The 18,167-nt window shown below is 36.2% G+C and overlaps 1 protein-coding gene across 1 annotated transcript in view; it reads left to right on the forward strand.

Annotated features, from left to right (window-relative positions):
* Positions 1 to 5,932: 5,932 nt before the first annotated feature.
* The window catches only part of LOC120416577 (T-box transcription factor TBX6-like), a 98,675-nt gene continuing 86,440 nt past the window's right edge, over positions 5,933 to 18,167 (forward strand). The window contains exon 1 of the mRNA XM_039578313.2: positions 5,933 to 6,587. Coding sequence (XP_039434247.1) covers positions 6,506 to 6,587 — 82 coding nt within the window. The 5' untranslated portion in view covers positions 5,933 to 6,505. The remainder of the gene's footprint in view (positions 6,588 to 18,167) is intronic.

Raw genomic sequence — 18,167 nt, forward strand, 5'->3', positions numbered from 1 at the left:
CTCTTTATCATGAGATGATGTTATTTTGTTTTATCATGCTTTCACTGGACTTAGCAAAATTTCGAAAGCCAAATTATTTTAGGACTTAGAAAAAAATTCGAAATCTTTATCATGAGATGATATTATTTTGTTTTATCTTGTTTTTGCTGGACTTAGCAGAATTTCGAAAGCCAAATTATTTTGGGACTTAGAAAAAATTTCGACCTCTTTATCATGAGATGATATTTTCTAGTTTTATCTTGTTTTTGTTGGACTTAGTAAAATTTTCACTCCTTGACAAAATTTCACTTTTCCTACACTTAGAATATTTTTTAAAACCCTGGATTATGAGATGATTCATAAAGTTATTTTTTTTCAAGCGGGATTTAGCTAAAATGATAGTTTTGTTAATGGACATTTTTATTGATTTTTTTTTCACTTTAATTTACTTTAAATGCACTAGTTAAACTAATCACATTAAAAAGTATTTTACCGCATATACAATTTCATCGCAAAGCGCAAAAATGAGCCCACGCGCTCGCTCACTCTCTCTTTTCTCTCTTCTTTCGTTCACTGCTCGCACGCAACGCGCGAGACATGTCGTGACAGGAATCGGCAATCGGCAGACAGACAGCTTTTGCGTTCGTGGCGGGTTGGTTTGTGTACGTTTTCGCGCAGTAGTTTTCCGCGGATGAATTATAGTCCGCGAATCGCCGCGGGTTGTGAGTACGTTCTGTGGCCGAGGGAGTGTGTGTTCGTTCGTTCCGTGGCATTTGGGAGCCGTGATATGTTGTGGTTAAGTGATTGTTTGTGTTTTTGTGGCGGGGGGCTGCTGTGGATTAACGAGGAAAGGATTTTGGCGGATTCGCCAGGACAAGGACTAGGGTTTGTTTACGTTTTTGGTGCAGTAGTTTTCCACAGATTAACAACAGCCCGCGAATCGCCGCTGGTTGTAAGTGCGTATTTTGGCCGTGGGAATGTGCGTTCGTTGGTGTCGTTTTATGTGAGAGTTGCGAAATGTTGTAATTTATGTGAAAGTTGATGTTTCTGTGGCTCTGTGGAGAAGTTATGTTAGCGAAATCCTCCTGCTTACATGCCGCTGGTCATCGTTCCTCCTCCTCCTCCTCCTGCCGATGCTGTTAAGACGTGGATCAACGCCGGAATGATTTTGGCGAATTTGACAGTTTTCGGTGGAGGAAAACAGCAGTGTCGATTTGTTTTGGTTTTTGTCGTCGCGTCATCAGAATCGCGATTTGTGGGGAAACCGTATTTGATCCGTGTGTTTTCGCGAGTGTGCGTGTGATTGTTTACGTTTCTGCGTTCATGGTGGTGATTGGGGACTGGACGTGAAACTGTGACATTGTTTCTATCGTTTTGGAGTGTCAGCGATAGAAGGATGAACCTTCCTCTTGTGATTCCGGAGGAGGTGATTCAATTGAGTGGCTCGAAAGCAGTTTCACGGAGGAGGATGAGTCCACCTGAAACCCGACGAATATTTTCCGACGATTTTTTAAACTCAGATAAGTATTGATTGTTTTCTTTTTCTTTGTTTACTATAGAATTTTTAATTATTCCATAAATGTTGTTTGAGAATTGATGCTTTGTGTTTTATTTTCTCTTACAGATCTACTAACGGGCATTTTCTGGACATTCGGCTTCTAGTATTTTGTTTAGTTTGACCAATCAGCTGCAAAAATGGATTGTGCTGCAATCATATGCTCTCTGGATGCATTTAAAGAGGATTAACAAGGTATGTACGAGAATTATTATTTCAAAGTGAACCTATCACTTCAGTTAAGAAATTCTTTCAAACATTTCAATGTTTGTTTAGCAAAGTTCAGTTTTTCATTCTGTTATTTATGCTGATTTTGAATACACATAATTGACTTTTGACAGATTGATATAAAATTCTTAAAATAAATTATTTATTGATAAGGATTGCATATATTTTTTAGTTTCTTTCCTTTAAAGACCATATTTTTGTTTATTTTTTGTTGTTTGGGAATTTTATAAATTTAAATGTTTGTATATGACCGAGCCACGTAGCCCAGTTGTAACGCTTCCACCTTGACAATATTTACAAATTTCTACACTTTCAAATAGGTTTGCTAGAATTTCAGGAAAATTTTCAGCGGCCAATGCAAATAAATTAGTGCATTATTGATTTGTTTAGTTCAATTGTACATATTTTCGAAGCTTTTTCTTTGACTTGGCTTTACAAAAAGTTTTGGATGTAATTTTTTATTGTCCCCTGATTTTTCGGGCCTACTTTGAAGGGGGAGTGACAAAAACTTTAAATAAAATTTGTACCAGCCTTACTTATTCACACTAAACTTTGAATTAATTCGAATTATACGGCAAATGATACAGTCATCCCACATATTCGGAACACCCACAAATTCGGAACACTTTTGTGATAATTTGTCAAAAGCATGCCAAATGCATCTTTTCTGTGTACCCTACTATTTTTAGGACCTTTATTTGGACATTCTTTTGCTATTTCATTAATATAAGTAGTACTTTTAAAACAAAAAACTGCATTTCGAGACTATTTTATTCAGAGCAGCAAATCGCTGCTTCCAAATTGCCTGTTCCATAATTGTGGGATGTTATTGTGCCTCCCACAATTGTGGAACACCTGAATTTAACTGATATTTTCACAAAAAAAAGTTAGCAGACCATTCATAAAACATTACTAAGCATGAGTTTTACTGGTTTCAGAATGTGAAGTCATTATTTTTATAAAAATATGTACCCCTGGAGCGATAAAAAAGATTGTTTACATCGTTAGAAAAAAGTGTTCCGAATTTGTAGATTTCAAGGGTCGAAGTTTTTCTTCAAAAACTTGATATAAAACGATAAAATTTGCAGTTGTTCGATACAGCATTCGAAAGATCGCAAAAACAGCTTTCAAATGAAGGTTCAGTTATCGATTTTCTATGATTTTTTGAATATTGGCCGATCTGTGAACTGTTCCTAATATGAGGGATGACTGTATACAAATATTTTTAAAAATTTAGATTGTCATTATGTTTAGTCTTCCAGCAGATTGTTTGCTATAGTTTTTAATTTTAGGCTTATTTAATAAAAATAAATTTTACTAGAAAATCACATTATATCATTAAATTAATTTGTTTTATTAAAATACAATTGAAAAACAGTCTATATGAAACTTATATCTTCTTACTGTGTATTACGCTTTCTAAAGCAACAAAATTATTACAGAAAAAAAATATCTGGAAACATCACAACTTGTTATGATACTTTTATGTTTTTGTATGATATTTTTCGCCCCATATTTTTCCAGGAAAAAATGAACTGGTCGGGATAATTTTATGTTTATGGATGATATTTTTCCGCACCATAGCATGATAATTTGAAGTTTCCAACACGAACTTAAGTTGATAATTTTTTGATATGCGTAGAGTAAATTATGTTCGCGTTTATGTTTGATTAACTCTTAACTGGAAGTTAACAGGTACTTGACATGTTTGTGTTTTTGCGAACATGACAAGTTTTCAGGAAGATGTAACTTTCTGCCCGGGATGATTGGTTCATATACAAAAAAATATCGATTCTTGATTTCCAGGATTGTCGTTTTGGTCCGGTTTCCCGAAATTGAAAAAAATAATACATTCTGTGGTTTATCAATCGAATTTTTGAAATAATTTTGGCATATTAGGAAAATTGCTTTAAATATTTTCATTAGTATCGATATGTCTGACATTTTTTAAAATTTATTTTCTACGATTTTGAAATTTTTTTTCGCAATTTTTTAATTTTTATTTTATGATTTGGATGAAACTTTGTCCATGCATTACTTCAAAAGAAGTCATTTTGCATTATCAATTTTTCCTTACAAGTTGTATGTAAATGTATGACGTTCTGTATCTTTAGAATAGATTATCTGGTCGATTTGGTGTCTTAGGACTTTTTGGAGAAAGGTATACGGAAAAAATCCGATTTTTAATTTTACTTTGTGTCACTAAATGTAAACTTCCCAGATAAAAGTTTTTTTTATTTTAGAAATTGTTTGATATCGTCACTTGTGTGCTATCTTGTGACACGTTTGCTGTAAAAAGATAGGTTTTTGGCTCAGGGGGTATGAATTTTTCTTTTTTTTTTGCAAATATAAAACCTGGATATTAAATATTTGTTAAATATCATTTTATGAAGCAAAATCGAATTTGCAATCGAAAAGTTCTTTTTTTTTATAAAACGTGCCGTTTTCATGTTGTAGCCACTTTTAGATATAAACTTTCTTTTGCTTGTCTTTTTTTTGCATTTTATAAATACTTCTTGAAAGAAAAGCACCTTGGAATAATAATTTTGAAGAGCTGGGAAAATGTCTAACAATTCCCTCTCTGGAAAACTGAAAATCGGGAAATAATACAATAATACGAGATACAGCCTCACAATTGATTTGAATTGACTGAAATGATTTTTTGTAAGTGTCTCCCAAAAAAAAAAAGCAAAAAACGAAATAAAATCGAAAATGTATTCCTAAATGTAGCTTTAACTTGAAAACGGTACTAGATTGTTATTTCAATATTTATATTTTTAAAGGTAAAGGTAGGTTATTTTTTTAGGGCAATTGCCGGGTTCTCAAGTTCATGCGATTTGTGGTAAATCCTAGCACTACTTTTTGAAGGCAGGTTTGGTACACTTTGGTAAACAAGTTGAATCCGAAATATTGAATAGATACCGGTGACAAAATGATGGTCATTAGGTGCTTACCTTTGCCCCGCTCTACTCTACAGTTTGGATAAAAATTTAGGGGCTACCCATTCAAAAGAGTTATGAAAATATTGTAAAATTTGTATCTTTATAGACTCTATACACTTCGGCAAAGTTGTAGGAGCAAAGTTGTTGGGATCAAACTTTTAAAGCAATTTTCGAAATCCAACAAATTAACATGGTCGTCATACATTGCCAGAAAACCAATACTCCCTCTCATTAAAATGCTACGTAATTTCTGGGCGACGTAGATTGGGCTTGGGATTAAACTTCACGACCTTCTTATATTAAAATTAACCTCCTACGGATTCCAAAGTACCTGTTTTGATTGTTAAGTTTATTTGATTCACCATCAGCAAATCCATCGACGCTCTAAAACCAATTATCACCAACCGATTCTTTGTCCCGACGTGACCATAAATCAACTCGGAAAACGCAGTAAATCCCAGAACACCGAGCACTCTGATCCCTGAATGTCCAGACAGGTCCAAAGCCGGATCACCTCACGTGGCCCCACCGTGGCCGCATAACATTTTAATACCCTTAACCCGACTAATCAAAATCCAATTTATCGAGATCCGATTTACGACGCTCCGGATCCCAAATCCCGTGCGCCATATTGCTCTACAACACAACGCGGTGATGGACCGTCCAGAGGTGACGAACCACGCGCATGCAACCTAGCACATCGGTTCAAATTTCACGCCATTTCGATACTCGTTCCCCCTCGAACGACGAAGCCGGACAAAGAACCTGTCTTGCACAAAAGGGCCGAACTATACGCGAGCGCCCGCAAGGGCCGAATCGTCCGATGAAGAAGCCATCCAAGTGTGCGTGGACCAGTCGAAGTTGCGTCGCTACACTGTGAACGCAGTGTGAAGCGGAGAGGCTGAAGAAAAGTAGGCGGCGCTCCAGCCGAGCCGAGGGCGAATCAACGCGAAGCGTGTGTAAAGAACGGCGAACGTGGTGGGAAGAGGGAATCGGGTGATTGGCGTCGACGCGTTTGTGTGAGTGCGGTCGCGCCGGGGTATTGTGCATTTCTCCGTCCGTCGCACACGCTTTATTGCACGTTTCGTTTTGATTTTTTCGTGCAGGGCCTGCTTAAACCTGTACGGACCTGGTGGCGGCGGCGGCGGCGACGGCAGCCGCTGACCAGGTTGTTGTTTCTTCGTCTAAACTTTTTCTTCTTCCTTGTCTCGTGGTCGTGTCATCGTGGTTGGTTGTGTGGTGTGCTTTTTTGCCGCTGTGCTCCAATACACGAAGCGCTTTTGTGTTTACAGCCGCAGCAGCAGCAGTAAAGGCCGTTTTATTGGCGCACAGCAGTTGTGAGGCGATTTTTTCACTGGCTGGACGCGCGCGCACGCTTGTTTTTGGGGATTCGTCGGCGAGCCGCGCGCGAATTTGCAAATAATAACAAAAACAACAATATCGACGGCGACGGCGTGGTTTGCGCGGGCACGTGGCGACGGTGAACTGAGTTGCGACGGCAAATCGCCGCGTGTTTTTGAAGAGGGGTTTGTGCAACAGGAACCAAATGATTGCTTTCAGCAGGATTGTGTGAAGAAAAAGTAATTGTCATCGTGAAATGTCAGCATGACAGATGATAATTTTTGGCAGTTTTGTGAATTAATTTGATGCCGAAGCTTCGGCAGCTAATCAAGTTATTGTGAGGAATAAATTGCAAGATAAGTGTCCTTTGGATTGAAAAAAGGATTGTGAGAATTGGTTGTGAATTGTACCAATTAGGTGCGCTGAAAAGGATTTGTTTGAGAAGGATATCAACTCAACAATGACGGACATGATTGATCTGAGGATGCATCAGCATATTGCGCACGAGATCTACCGGCAGCAGATGCTGCAAAGGATTCCAGGTGAGGATTTTTTATTAAACTGCCGTTATACCATGAAAACAAACATTTATCTCGATTTTCATCCAAATTGGATACCCCCTCTTTTTTAGCAATCCATCAAAGTTTTGCATTTCCGTGAAAAAAATTAAAAATCTCAAATTTTCAACTGCGTTATCTCGATAGCCACAAATCTTGAAAGTTTGATCCAGGGTTCATTAAAAAAAAAAGATTGTAGATTTAATTTACATGATCCTCTTTTGGATTATATTGTTGTGCAAATGATAACTTGTTACTTAATATTGACTTAGAGTGCATATTTGCATATACGATATGCATATTGCATATCGTAATACTGAGAAAATTTTACACAAGATCCTCTTTTTATCTTGATGTTTTCTTTTTAGTTCACGAGATATTAAATTTTGCAGATTACACGGAGATTAGTCAGTCCTCAAATCGTGAACAAGCGTTCATGAAATTTGGAACTTCTAACAAAGTGTTGAAATTTGAACACTTTGTCCATTGGTCCGTTTTTTATTCGTTGGTTCACGATTTTGGAAACAGCATTTTATTTACTTGTTTTGATGGTATCAATAGCCCGACCCAGTTTGAGCATGGTTAGAAAAACTTGGTTTCGAGTGCTGATACGTTTGAGGTTGTTTGACTCATATTCCTAATTTTCCAGCACCGCCATGTTGGATTCTACCAACTTAGTTTGATTTTCGATTTCAGCCTAGATTTCAGCAGAATTCTGTGGAAAACATAACAAAATAAAAAAAAATTGCAATGCACTTCACGAGAAGTCTACGACGAGCTAAAACTTGGGTTACTAAAGTTGAAAAGGGATGGCGCCCCCATATTGACATCACAACTTGAGCTTATAAGGCAGAAAACGTAACTCACAAAAATTCTGTGCAATGCAAATGGTAAATTAAACTTGTTCATAAGTTCTATAGAAAAATAGTTTCATCAGTTTTCTTACTTTATTCGAAATTACACAAAACATAATTCTCAGAGTTCCTAAAAGTTTGCTTAATTTGCAATAAAAATTCATCAAAATTATTTTCTGAAATTATCATTGAAAAAAAAAATGTCTTAACTTTTTTAAATATTAAAATTTCTATTTTGTTGAAAACCATGCTAATAAATATTTAAGTTCTCTTAATTTACTGATTCTACTTTTGGTAAATTTATCGCTTAGGATGTGCCTCGTTTGAAGATACCTATTTCTTGTAAATTCTATAAATTAAAATTGTAAAATTTTTAAAAATATTTTTTCTGTCTTGAATATTTTATGACAGGGGGTTATATTTTGTTTCTTAAACTACTACTTTTCAGTAACTTTCTTATAACCGATTATTTTTAAATAACACAATTTTGCGTTAATTTTAAGCAGATTTTAGAGAACCGATAAGTTGCCGTGATATTCAAATGTTTTGAAATTGACTTGCTACGAAATTTATTTTTTGCCGTAAAAATCACTAGCCCTACAAATACATTTAGGGGAAGGAGGGGCAAGACGGCCATATGGGGCAAGAGGAACAATCGCTCGTACGGCCGTGGTTTTTACAATTTTTATTAATTCATGTATGAGGAATTGTTGCTAGCAATGCAATTAGCTGATTCTACTACCACATAACCGCCAAATCGACGTAAACGCCAAGGGGCATAAGATTTAATGAAGTTTTTTTTTCAAAACCTGTGTTTTCTTATTATATTTGGAAAGTACAAAATAAGGCTTAGGGTTCGTTTTAAGGCTCATTTTATCAAAATGTTATTTTTCCTAGATCAGTAGTGTCCCTACCAATGACTTGCACCTATTATAAAGTTTGATTTAACTTTTGGTTATTTTTGCTGAGAGCTTTTAAAAAATCTTTTTCAGGTGGGGCAAGTGTACCATATGAATTTTTAGTATGGAAAAAAATACGAATTGCTGCAACAATATATTTTATTGGGAAATAAGAAAATAAAAGTACTTCAAAACTGATAAACAATTGTTTAAAAAAAAAATTGTCAATAAAAAATATAGTGATATTGTTATAATTTACTTTTTATCATCTGAGTAAAAAAAATTGTTAAAAGCGATTAAATTTGTATTAAAATATTATTATTTAACGGTGCACATCAACCAGAGCTTTTGCACCCAGATTATTATTACAGATATTTTAGTATCTTTGAAATTACGAAGATTATCGATTTAATTTTTTATTCATCCCCTAAGCTACTATCTCCAAAAAGACATACAACAAAGTTTGCCAATTTTTATCGTCAAATTATTTCAGGATTGGGTCCGTAAATTCAACAATTTTTGAATAAGAAGACAACAACTTCCTTGGTTGCAGTGTACCCTTTCTAAAAATGAAAGAAACGTTTCAAATACATTCTAATCTGATGTATCTAAGTGATAACAGTTCAATTGTTAGCAAATTAACATGTTGTTTCATGCATTGTTCCTCTTGCCCCACTAGTTAAGTAGAACTTACGGAAAATCATAAATTTTACAATCAAATTTTTACATTAAAAAACTTGATTTTTTAAAACTTTTTTCTATCAAAGCCTTAGTTAAGACCTGGAATAGGATGATTTAAAAAAATCCGACAGATTTTTTAACGTTTTTAATGGGTTATAACAAGCATTTCCTTAGCTTGTTACACTTGCCCTACTTTCCCCTACAACTAAACATCTCGTAGAAACTACTTTTAAACATTCAAAAGGGTGTAAAAATAGTTGGCGAACATTTGATAAATCATCAAAATGTGAGTATCTCAAACCGAAATAGTCATTCTTAAACTGTCTAAAATAAAATTTAGCTTGAAAAATAAAGTTTAGCAACAATTAAGTTTAAAAGTTTTTCATACAATTGAAATTTTACATAAAACTTATCTAAACATTGTTTTCTATGTTTTCATTAAGCCGAATGTAAATAAAAAGATTCTTCAAGCTAGATTTTTTGGATTGAATCAAACTATAACTATAAAAAAAATCAAATGTATTTATGGGAGAAATCAGAGAATGCATGCAAAGCGATCAGAATTTCCGCTATCCATTGCAAATGGACTGTATGGACTGCTGTCAAATTTATGAAGACTTGTATGGACAATAGGATGTAACAAAAATGACTTTTTGGCGGGCATTAAGGGGTTTGTTCTGGTGGGCATAATGAGCCCAAATCCCAAATATGAGCTTGATTGGACGCAACAGGAGCTGGCGCTCCGCCCTTCAATTTTAAATAAGATTTAACCAGTAAAAAAAGATTTTTTCAAAAATGTCAATTTTTGGGGTATTTTGGCCACTGAAGCGTTTACCAAAAACATCACTAGCGTGTAGGCCAGATCCTTGCGCATCTTTTGGTATATATAACATTGAAGTTTGGAGCATCCTGGAGCTCGGTACAGACCTTCAAAGTTTGGCATTTTTTTTTTCGAAAAATCGGTCCCAGCAAAATCAAATGGCGTCTTGGGCGTCGCGAGGTGCGACGCATATCTTTTTTGCCGGGGCCGATTTTTCGAGAAAAAAGCCTAACTTTGAAGGTCTGTACCGAGCTCCAGGATGCTCCAAACTTCAATGTTATATATACCAAAAGATGCGCAAGGATCTGGCATACACGCTAGTGATGTTTTTGGTAAACGCCTCAGTGGCCAAAATACCTCAAAAATTGACATTTTCGAAAAAAATCTTTTTTTACGGGTTAAATCCCATTTAAAATTGAAGGGCGGAGCGCCAGCTCCTGTTACGTCCAATAAAGCTCATATTTGGGATTTGGACTCAGTCTGCCCACCGGAACAAACCCCTGAATGCCCGCCAAAAAGTCATTTTTGTTACACTCTAATTGACAAACATGCCCAGATTATGGTAATCTAGTTCATAACTTCATTTCAAATTTTCATAGGAAATTTAATGCTTTACAACTTTGTCGAACTGAAATTCATTTTTCTCATCAAATTGAGCCTTGTGTATCAGCAGATTAATCTTAAAAAATTTGCCCAAAATTGGCACATATGCCTTAAATAACCCATCTTTTAACATCATAGTTGAGAAAATCAGCTTGCTTTCAATCCCTCACAGGATGCTGAGTACCCGTCAACATTTCCAGTCTTGCAACGGAAGCAAAAAACCGGGAAAACCTTCCCAACACGTTCGTTCCCTTGCCAAAGTCGTGTAATGGCCAATTTTCGCCATTTTTCATCTTCCCATTGATGGCAGTGGGGTTCAGCAATCAGCCAAATCTTCTCCGTACGTCGATCTTGGGTACGTCATCCCACACAATGTTGTTGCTTTCGACATACTTCCAGAAGACGGCTTGAAAAAAGCCCTGCTGAGGGCTTTCTTTCCAAGTGAGGAAGTGCGCATAACTCTTTCTTCCGCCCCCACTCGTTACTTCAGTCAGTCAAGTCAGTTGTAACCGAAAGCTGTTAATTTATGAGACCATAATTTTGAAAGAAAGAAAGAAAAAAAACCGTTTACATTTTTTACTTCGTGTTTTGTTCCTTCACTCACTTGGGTTGTAATTACTCGCGTTTGCAACGTTGTTGAGCAAGCCACTCTCCCCCGAGGAACACTTATTTTCGGAGTTGTCGCAATCTGCGTGAACGCTGTGTCTTCACTTTTAAGCTGTCCCAAAATGTACTTTGTGTTAGCTTGGCATAATTGAGAAATCTGCAAAATATTACAGATTTTACTTCAGAATTGCTCTAAGTTGCAAGATAAGTGTCATTCTCGTACTTTTCGATACAAGTGCTAAAAAGTTGAACTTTTCAGCACTCAAATTGCCATTCGCGAATGTCAACTTTGTTGGAGGATTTGACCATTCTTGTGGTGAAAATTGATAAAGTTAGACCCTTTTAGAATGTGATTACCGAAAAGCGTGCCAACCTGCGTCAAGATCCCACAACGGATTTCTGTTGTAATGACGACAACGCACGCCGTCTCCACCGGTTAGTTCGGGGGGGCCAAAGTTCGGTTGGCCACCTTGTCACGGCGGCCTAGAATGGGGATGGATTAGTGACGACAACACATTTCGTCAAGTCTGCGCGCGCGGTTTTTGTCGCGTAATGAGAGTGACAAGAGGAAATGAGATGTTTCTTTTAATTATCTACGGGAAATTGAACGCCACGCACATGACATTCTCGCGGGCCGGGATGTTGTTCAAAACTCCCCCCGCCCTGTCTATGAGACTCTTCTTCCCCCGAACGGGTTGTTGGTTTTTGGCACTTGGGTGTTGTTTTCAACGGCGACTTGGACCTGAAGACGATGAGCAGCGCATTAGCTGCTGCTGAAAGGTTTCGGAGAGGAAATTTGACGAGCTGACGATAATGTGACAGGTTGATTGGGCGCGATTGGCGCGCAATTAGCGGTTACATAATGCGTTTTCCATTAGAGTGTAATCGATCGCTAATTAGTTGGGTGGGAAGGGGGTTTGGAGGTGGATGGTAATGATGAGCATCGAACGGTGACGGAAGGTGATGGGAGTGGGACGTTTATGCTGCAAGCATATGCTTAATTAATGAAAAAAAATCATTTTGCAAAAAAAAAGATGAAAAAGTTCTGGTTACATGATTCATGATTCGAATTCCCGGACGCTTCGAAACCCGGACACTTCATCTTGTTTTATCAATTATTTGGATATAAGTTCGCATTATGAATGTCAAAACTGTGTTATTTGATGAATTCCAACATCAACTTTCATTTAAAGTTTGTTTTAACGCTGTAGTTAATGCCAAAACAATTAAATACAATAAAATTATAAATTTACCAAAAATGCGAAACATTTCACTTGAAATATTTCATAGGCGTACGAAGCACCGGGAAGGCAAAGCAGAAATTTATGGTTTCGATTTCCTTAAATTCTAACAAATTTTTATATAAACTATCGATTGTTTTGATGTTAACAGCTTATTTGAGACCTAAAGAATGCCATTCACTAACATTTCAGTCCAAATTTGTGCGATTCATAAGTAAAATCGAGTGTCCGGAATTCGAAGCATAAGTGTCCGGATTTCGAATCAGCTTTTATCAGTGTCCGGGATTCGAAGCACAACAAGTCATTTTAATTTTAAAATTCTGATGAAAAATTGTTAGAAAAGACATATTTTGCATGCATTTTCTTAAAACTGACTGTTTATACTACATCCTGATGATATTTCTACATTTCCAACTTATTACATGATTTTTTGCCAGCTATAACAAAAATGATATGCTACTAAGTGTCCGGATTTCGAATCATGACGTTATGGAAAAGAGACTAGAACTGGTAAAGCTGTGCCAATGCAACATTATGAGAAATTGTATCCATTGAATGTTAGTAGAACTGAGATTAACTGTTAGAACATTTTTTCTTAGTTGAAAATTCGTTACTTAGAATTTCTAAGAAGAAGTCTTCAAATTCCTCACATTATCAATCATCTCCCAGTAAAAAAATGCACCATATCATACCCGCACATTTCTCTCAAACATCGTCCACGTCATTGTTTTATCAAGATCCTTCACGCGTCGTAGAAAATTTGTTCGACGCCTGTATCAAGATTGACATTTCAACCTGTTAAATTTCTCCCCGGACAATCATCACTCACCTTGTGTCTTTCTTAAAAACTTTTTTTTTCTTTCTCGTGGGTGAGAAATTAATTATTCCACTAACAAATAGTCCAGAAATGTGGTTCGCTTCGTCTTCTTCGTTTGATCCTACCCTGATCGGTTCAGATCATCACGATCGACCAGGACACCCTTCCTGCAGGAATCCCGTATGGTCCTTCTCCGCCGTACAAGCATATGTCGATGTGGTTATGTTCTGCGCATAAAATGTAGCAAACATGCACGCACACACACGAATATTCATGCCCCCTCTCGAAACAAAAACCAATACCCATTAATCATCCCCTGCGGTGAGGATCATCACTGGCCTCCGTCCGTCCCAGGTCCGGCCGAAAAACCAACAGATGAAAGATTGAGATGGGACTAATTTTCTAAAACAAACAGGACCTGGACTCTCTGCGTGCCCTTAAAATCCGTCAATTGCAACGTGGTCTTCTTCTTCTTCGACCTTCTCCCAGAGTGGCGCTGATCATCTGTCGTTCGTCAATTCCCTGCGATATACCTCACAGGGAGATCGAGAAAAAAGGATCGTTCAGGGGATGATGGTTTGATCATTAATTTAATTGAAGGATGGCAAACATGGTTGATCAGCGGCGTCGTCGTCGCCGGTCGGCATTGGAATCGGCCGGATGGTTAAAACAAATATGAATTAAACTTTATTACCGTTGAGTTCTGTATGGTATTATTACAAGCAAGGGGGGGAAATAAATGGTTTACGAGCGATAAGTTGTTGGTGTTTATACCGTGAATGGTGATGTTTGCAAACGTGTGATCATCAGTTTAAAAATATGCATAAATGACAAACTGAGACCAATTTAAAATCATACAATTATAAAGTGGAATTAATGGTTGGTAAAATTACCGTTGAAAAACAAATCATGTCTCAATCAAAAATATGTCTTCTAAGATCTCCATAAGTAACGATTGCCCGTTGTAAAATTAAACAGGTTGAAATGTCAATCTTGACAAATACGTTTAACAAATTTCCCTAGGCGCGTGAAGGATCTTGATAAAACAATAAAACGAGGACGAAGTTTGTGACAGATGTGAAAAAAGAAAAAATAATTTTAGAACATGACTTAATGTTCAAAAACTGACAACTGATTATCTCAATATTTTATTTGAATTTATTTCCTTAATATTACCGTAAAACGGGGTGACTTTGATAGCCGGGGTGATTTTGATAGGTTTGCGCAATGAAGAGTACAATTAAAATACGTAAGGAATGGTTTAGAAACATACTGACCGTGGTAGAGAAGTGTTCAAAGCACCTCAAGAAGAACTTTTCATAATTTTTTGACAAGTTTAAAAAGTTAGGTTACTATAGTTGAGAAAATGTTGATGAAAGTCATTATTTTAAACATCTCAAAGTGTCCTGATTTTATCAATGAACAAAAACGTTTGTAAATAAAAAATAATTTGTGTTTTTGAAACACAATTTAATAAAAATCTCCAAATTCATAGGCAATTTCAGTTGAACAAATTTCATGTAAAATGTGAAAACTTGTGATTCGTGCTTCGAACTCAGTATAAAATGCAATATAAATCGATAATTTTACAAACAAAACTAGTTTAAAATAAATAAATTTCAGGCAAAATTCCGACTTTTTAACAATTTTACCTGAAATTTATATGTATTTTGCTAAAAAGCTTATACACTTAGTTATCTAACTATAAACATTGATTTTTGCCTTCCTCACCTTACTGAGGAAAGGCTATAAAATCACTCGAAAAATGAACTTCTTAATTCGACCTCGTAGACCTACCTTCACGTATACCTATCGACTCAGAATCAAATTCTGAGCAAATGTCTGTGCGTGTGTATGTCTGTAAGTCCGTGCACCGAAAAAAATGCACTCGATTATCTCCGGACTGGCTGAACCGATTTGGGCCGTTCTGGTCTCATTCGATCCGTCTTAGGGTCCCACAAGACCTATTTTAACTATTATGAAGTTTTGTTAAGTATTTCAAAAGTTATGCTAAAAAAACGATTCTGGCTAAAGTTTGAAAGATTGTAAAAAGGGTGGTTTTTGTAAGAAAACCCGTCTGATCATACATTTTTAGAAAGGTATTTGAAAGACCTTTCTAATGAGCCCAAAACATTGAAGATCTGATAACCCTATCAAAAGTTATGAGCACTTAAGTGTCATTTGTACACATTTCAGAGGCCGGATCTCAAATATTTTGATGAAAAAGTTGTCCGGATCTATCATGCTACCCATCGTTGGATAGGTAATCAAAAGACCTTTCCAACGAGCCCAAAACATTGAAGATCTGACTACCCTTTCAAAAGTTATGGTCACTTAAGTGTTTTTTATAGACTTTTGGGAGGCCGGATCGCAGATAATTCGATGAAAATGGTGTCCGAGTCCAACATGCGACCCGTCGTTAGTTAGATAATTGAAAAGCCTTTCAAATGAGCCTAAAACATCAAAGATCTGATAACCCTATCAAATGTTCTTAGCACTTAAGTGTTATTTATTCACTTTTGGGAGGCCGGATCTCGGATATTTTGATTAAAATGTTGTCCGGGTCCATCATGCGACCTATCGTTAGTTGGATAATTGAAAGACCATTTGAATGAGCATAACACATTGAAGATCTGATAATCCTATCAAAATTTATAAGCACTTCAGTTTCATTTACACACTTTTTTGAGGCAGGATCTCAGCGTAAACAAAAAGTCGTTGCGGTCGTGTGCTGGTCATGTTCCCGGTGGGCGTGTTTTGAGTGATATTTTTTAAGATTTTACCCATTTTCACTCGAACGGGCCGTAAAATTAAATGTAAATTTTCTAATTGGATTTTTGGGTGCACTAAAAACACCATATTCATGCTGAAATAACAATTTATTTCCACTTTATTTTTATAAAACGAGTGTTTCTGCGGGAGCAGATTGACAACATTTAATCACCCGCGTTTGATTGCTCGACAGTCCAGAGATTCAAGAATTATGATCTGCGCCATCGAGATCACAATGAGCGGAGTGCTATCCTCTTGGTTCTCCTTCTTCCATCCATGCGCGCCACCGGAACACCCGCGTGCCGAAAATAATCTGGATCTTGCCACCCGGCTCGACGACCGCATTCAGGTCGGCTTCGTCGATCCGACCCCGCTCCATACCCATACTGGCCAATGGTTGCGCGTCCCGGAACAGCACCGTTGGTGTATCGATGCGGCTCCTGCTCGAAGGTGGACGGAACAGCTCTTCCTAGCCGGAATTAAGGATTCAAAATTTATATTTAATTTGAGAATTGATCCACTAGTCGATAGCACTCTTCTGATATAATTACATATTTTAACAAAAGTTCATCACACTTACCTTAGTCATTAAAAAGCTGAAATACTTGCGCCGAAAGTTAAAAAATTCTCAAAACTTTCTAACGAGACCAATAATATTTTTCGCGATAATTAAATTAATTTAATTAATTGTCAAAACATTCAACATGACTGGCGTTTGCTGCACTGTGAAATGAAGAGCACAAAATGAGCGTATAATTTGGTCAATTCACACCATGCGACACCTAGTGTTGACTAGTAGAACAGAACAAATAATGACGGTTGAAATTTTCGCACATTGAGTTTATTGAGTTTATTTCTGTTCTGTGAATTTCCAGCGTTCTAAACATATTTTGAGCCAAAATTCGCGGTGATCCTGGTTAGACTTTTGATACTCTTTACACAATTTTACACAATATTTTTCTCAAAATCCTTTTTATCGCGTTAATTTTTTTTTCTTTTTGTATGTTGCTGAACACTGGTGGTTTTAAATACACTTAAAGAAGCAAAAAATTACAATTTGGTTTATTGGACCTTTTTGAAAAAACTACACATTTCATCATATCAAAATTTCTGCTGAAATGCAATAAAATCACTCGAAAAACGAACTTCTAAATTCAAATTCCTAGACCCACCTACACGTACAGTATGTAAAAAAAGTATTTACACCCCTTGGGCACTACGCACATTTTGTGATGAAACATGTAAACAATTTAAAGTATGATAGAAACCTGGTACTACGTTTTGTTCAGAAACTCATGCCGAACATTTTGCTATAAAAAGCTCATGAAAAGATGATTTCCATAAAAAGTTATATAACAAATACTATTACAGAAATCAAAAAAGGTGCAAAAAAAGTTTGTACACCTTTCGAAAAATTAACATAAATAATGTTATTTGTTGACAAATTACCACAAATCCAGTCTCCCAACTCCAAATAGGCATCCTTGACTGATTAAAAAATAATTTGGATTGAATATAAAGATAACTAATTACTTAGTATAAAAAATTATATAACTCTGGAAATTCTATATAAAACTTATCTAAACTTAATTTTGCAAACTTTCAATTTAACTAAATGTCAATATATTACCATACAATTGCTAAATAAACATTCTGGTGTGGGTATAACACCGTTTTGTGGGTCTTTGTATCGAAAGAATTTCGTACCAACCCGGAATTACGTCGTCGGAAAATCCGCCGGCATCCGAACCGGTCCACGATTCACAAGTCAACATATGTGGCATCGGAAAGGGCATAAAATTTCCGATCTTTTGATACCCATACATCTAGGTTTTCTATAAAACCCACGTTTTTAAAATAAGATGAATGGCACTTTTTTTTTGTAATTTTGTTACCACTGCGTGATTTTGACATTTCGGGTGTGCACCATTAAAAACCTGAATATGAATGTGAGGAAGGCACCAACCACCTAAAGGTGGATTAAGTAACGTTTTTTTCTTAAAAACTATATCAGCTACTTTAGTGGTACATTTAGCATACAAATAAAGTTTGAACATCTTAAAATTGATTTTAACAAGAAAAACTATGACTATCAAAGTCACCCCGGAATTAAAACTAAGAATTTTTAACGTAACTATTTTTCTAAACATTATTGAAAAATCTTTTTTTTTTCGAAATAGTGCATGGACTTTGTGTGGTCTACCCCAGTACATGTTTGAAAATAATAATCTTGAGAAAAACCTTACCTGTTGGAAAATATTCTGAAAACAAA

This window comes from Culex pipiens, chromosome 3 (assembly GCF_016801865.2).
Source record: "Culex pipiens pallens isolate TS chromosome 3, TS_CPP_V2, whole genome shotgun sequence".
NCBI classification, from domain to species: domain Eukaryota; kingdom Metazoa; phylum Arthropoda; class Insecta; order Diptera; family Culicidae; genus Culex; species Culex pipiens.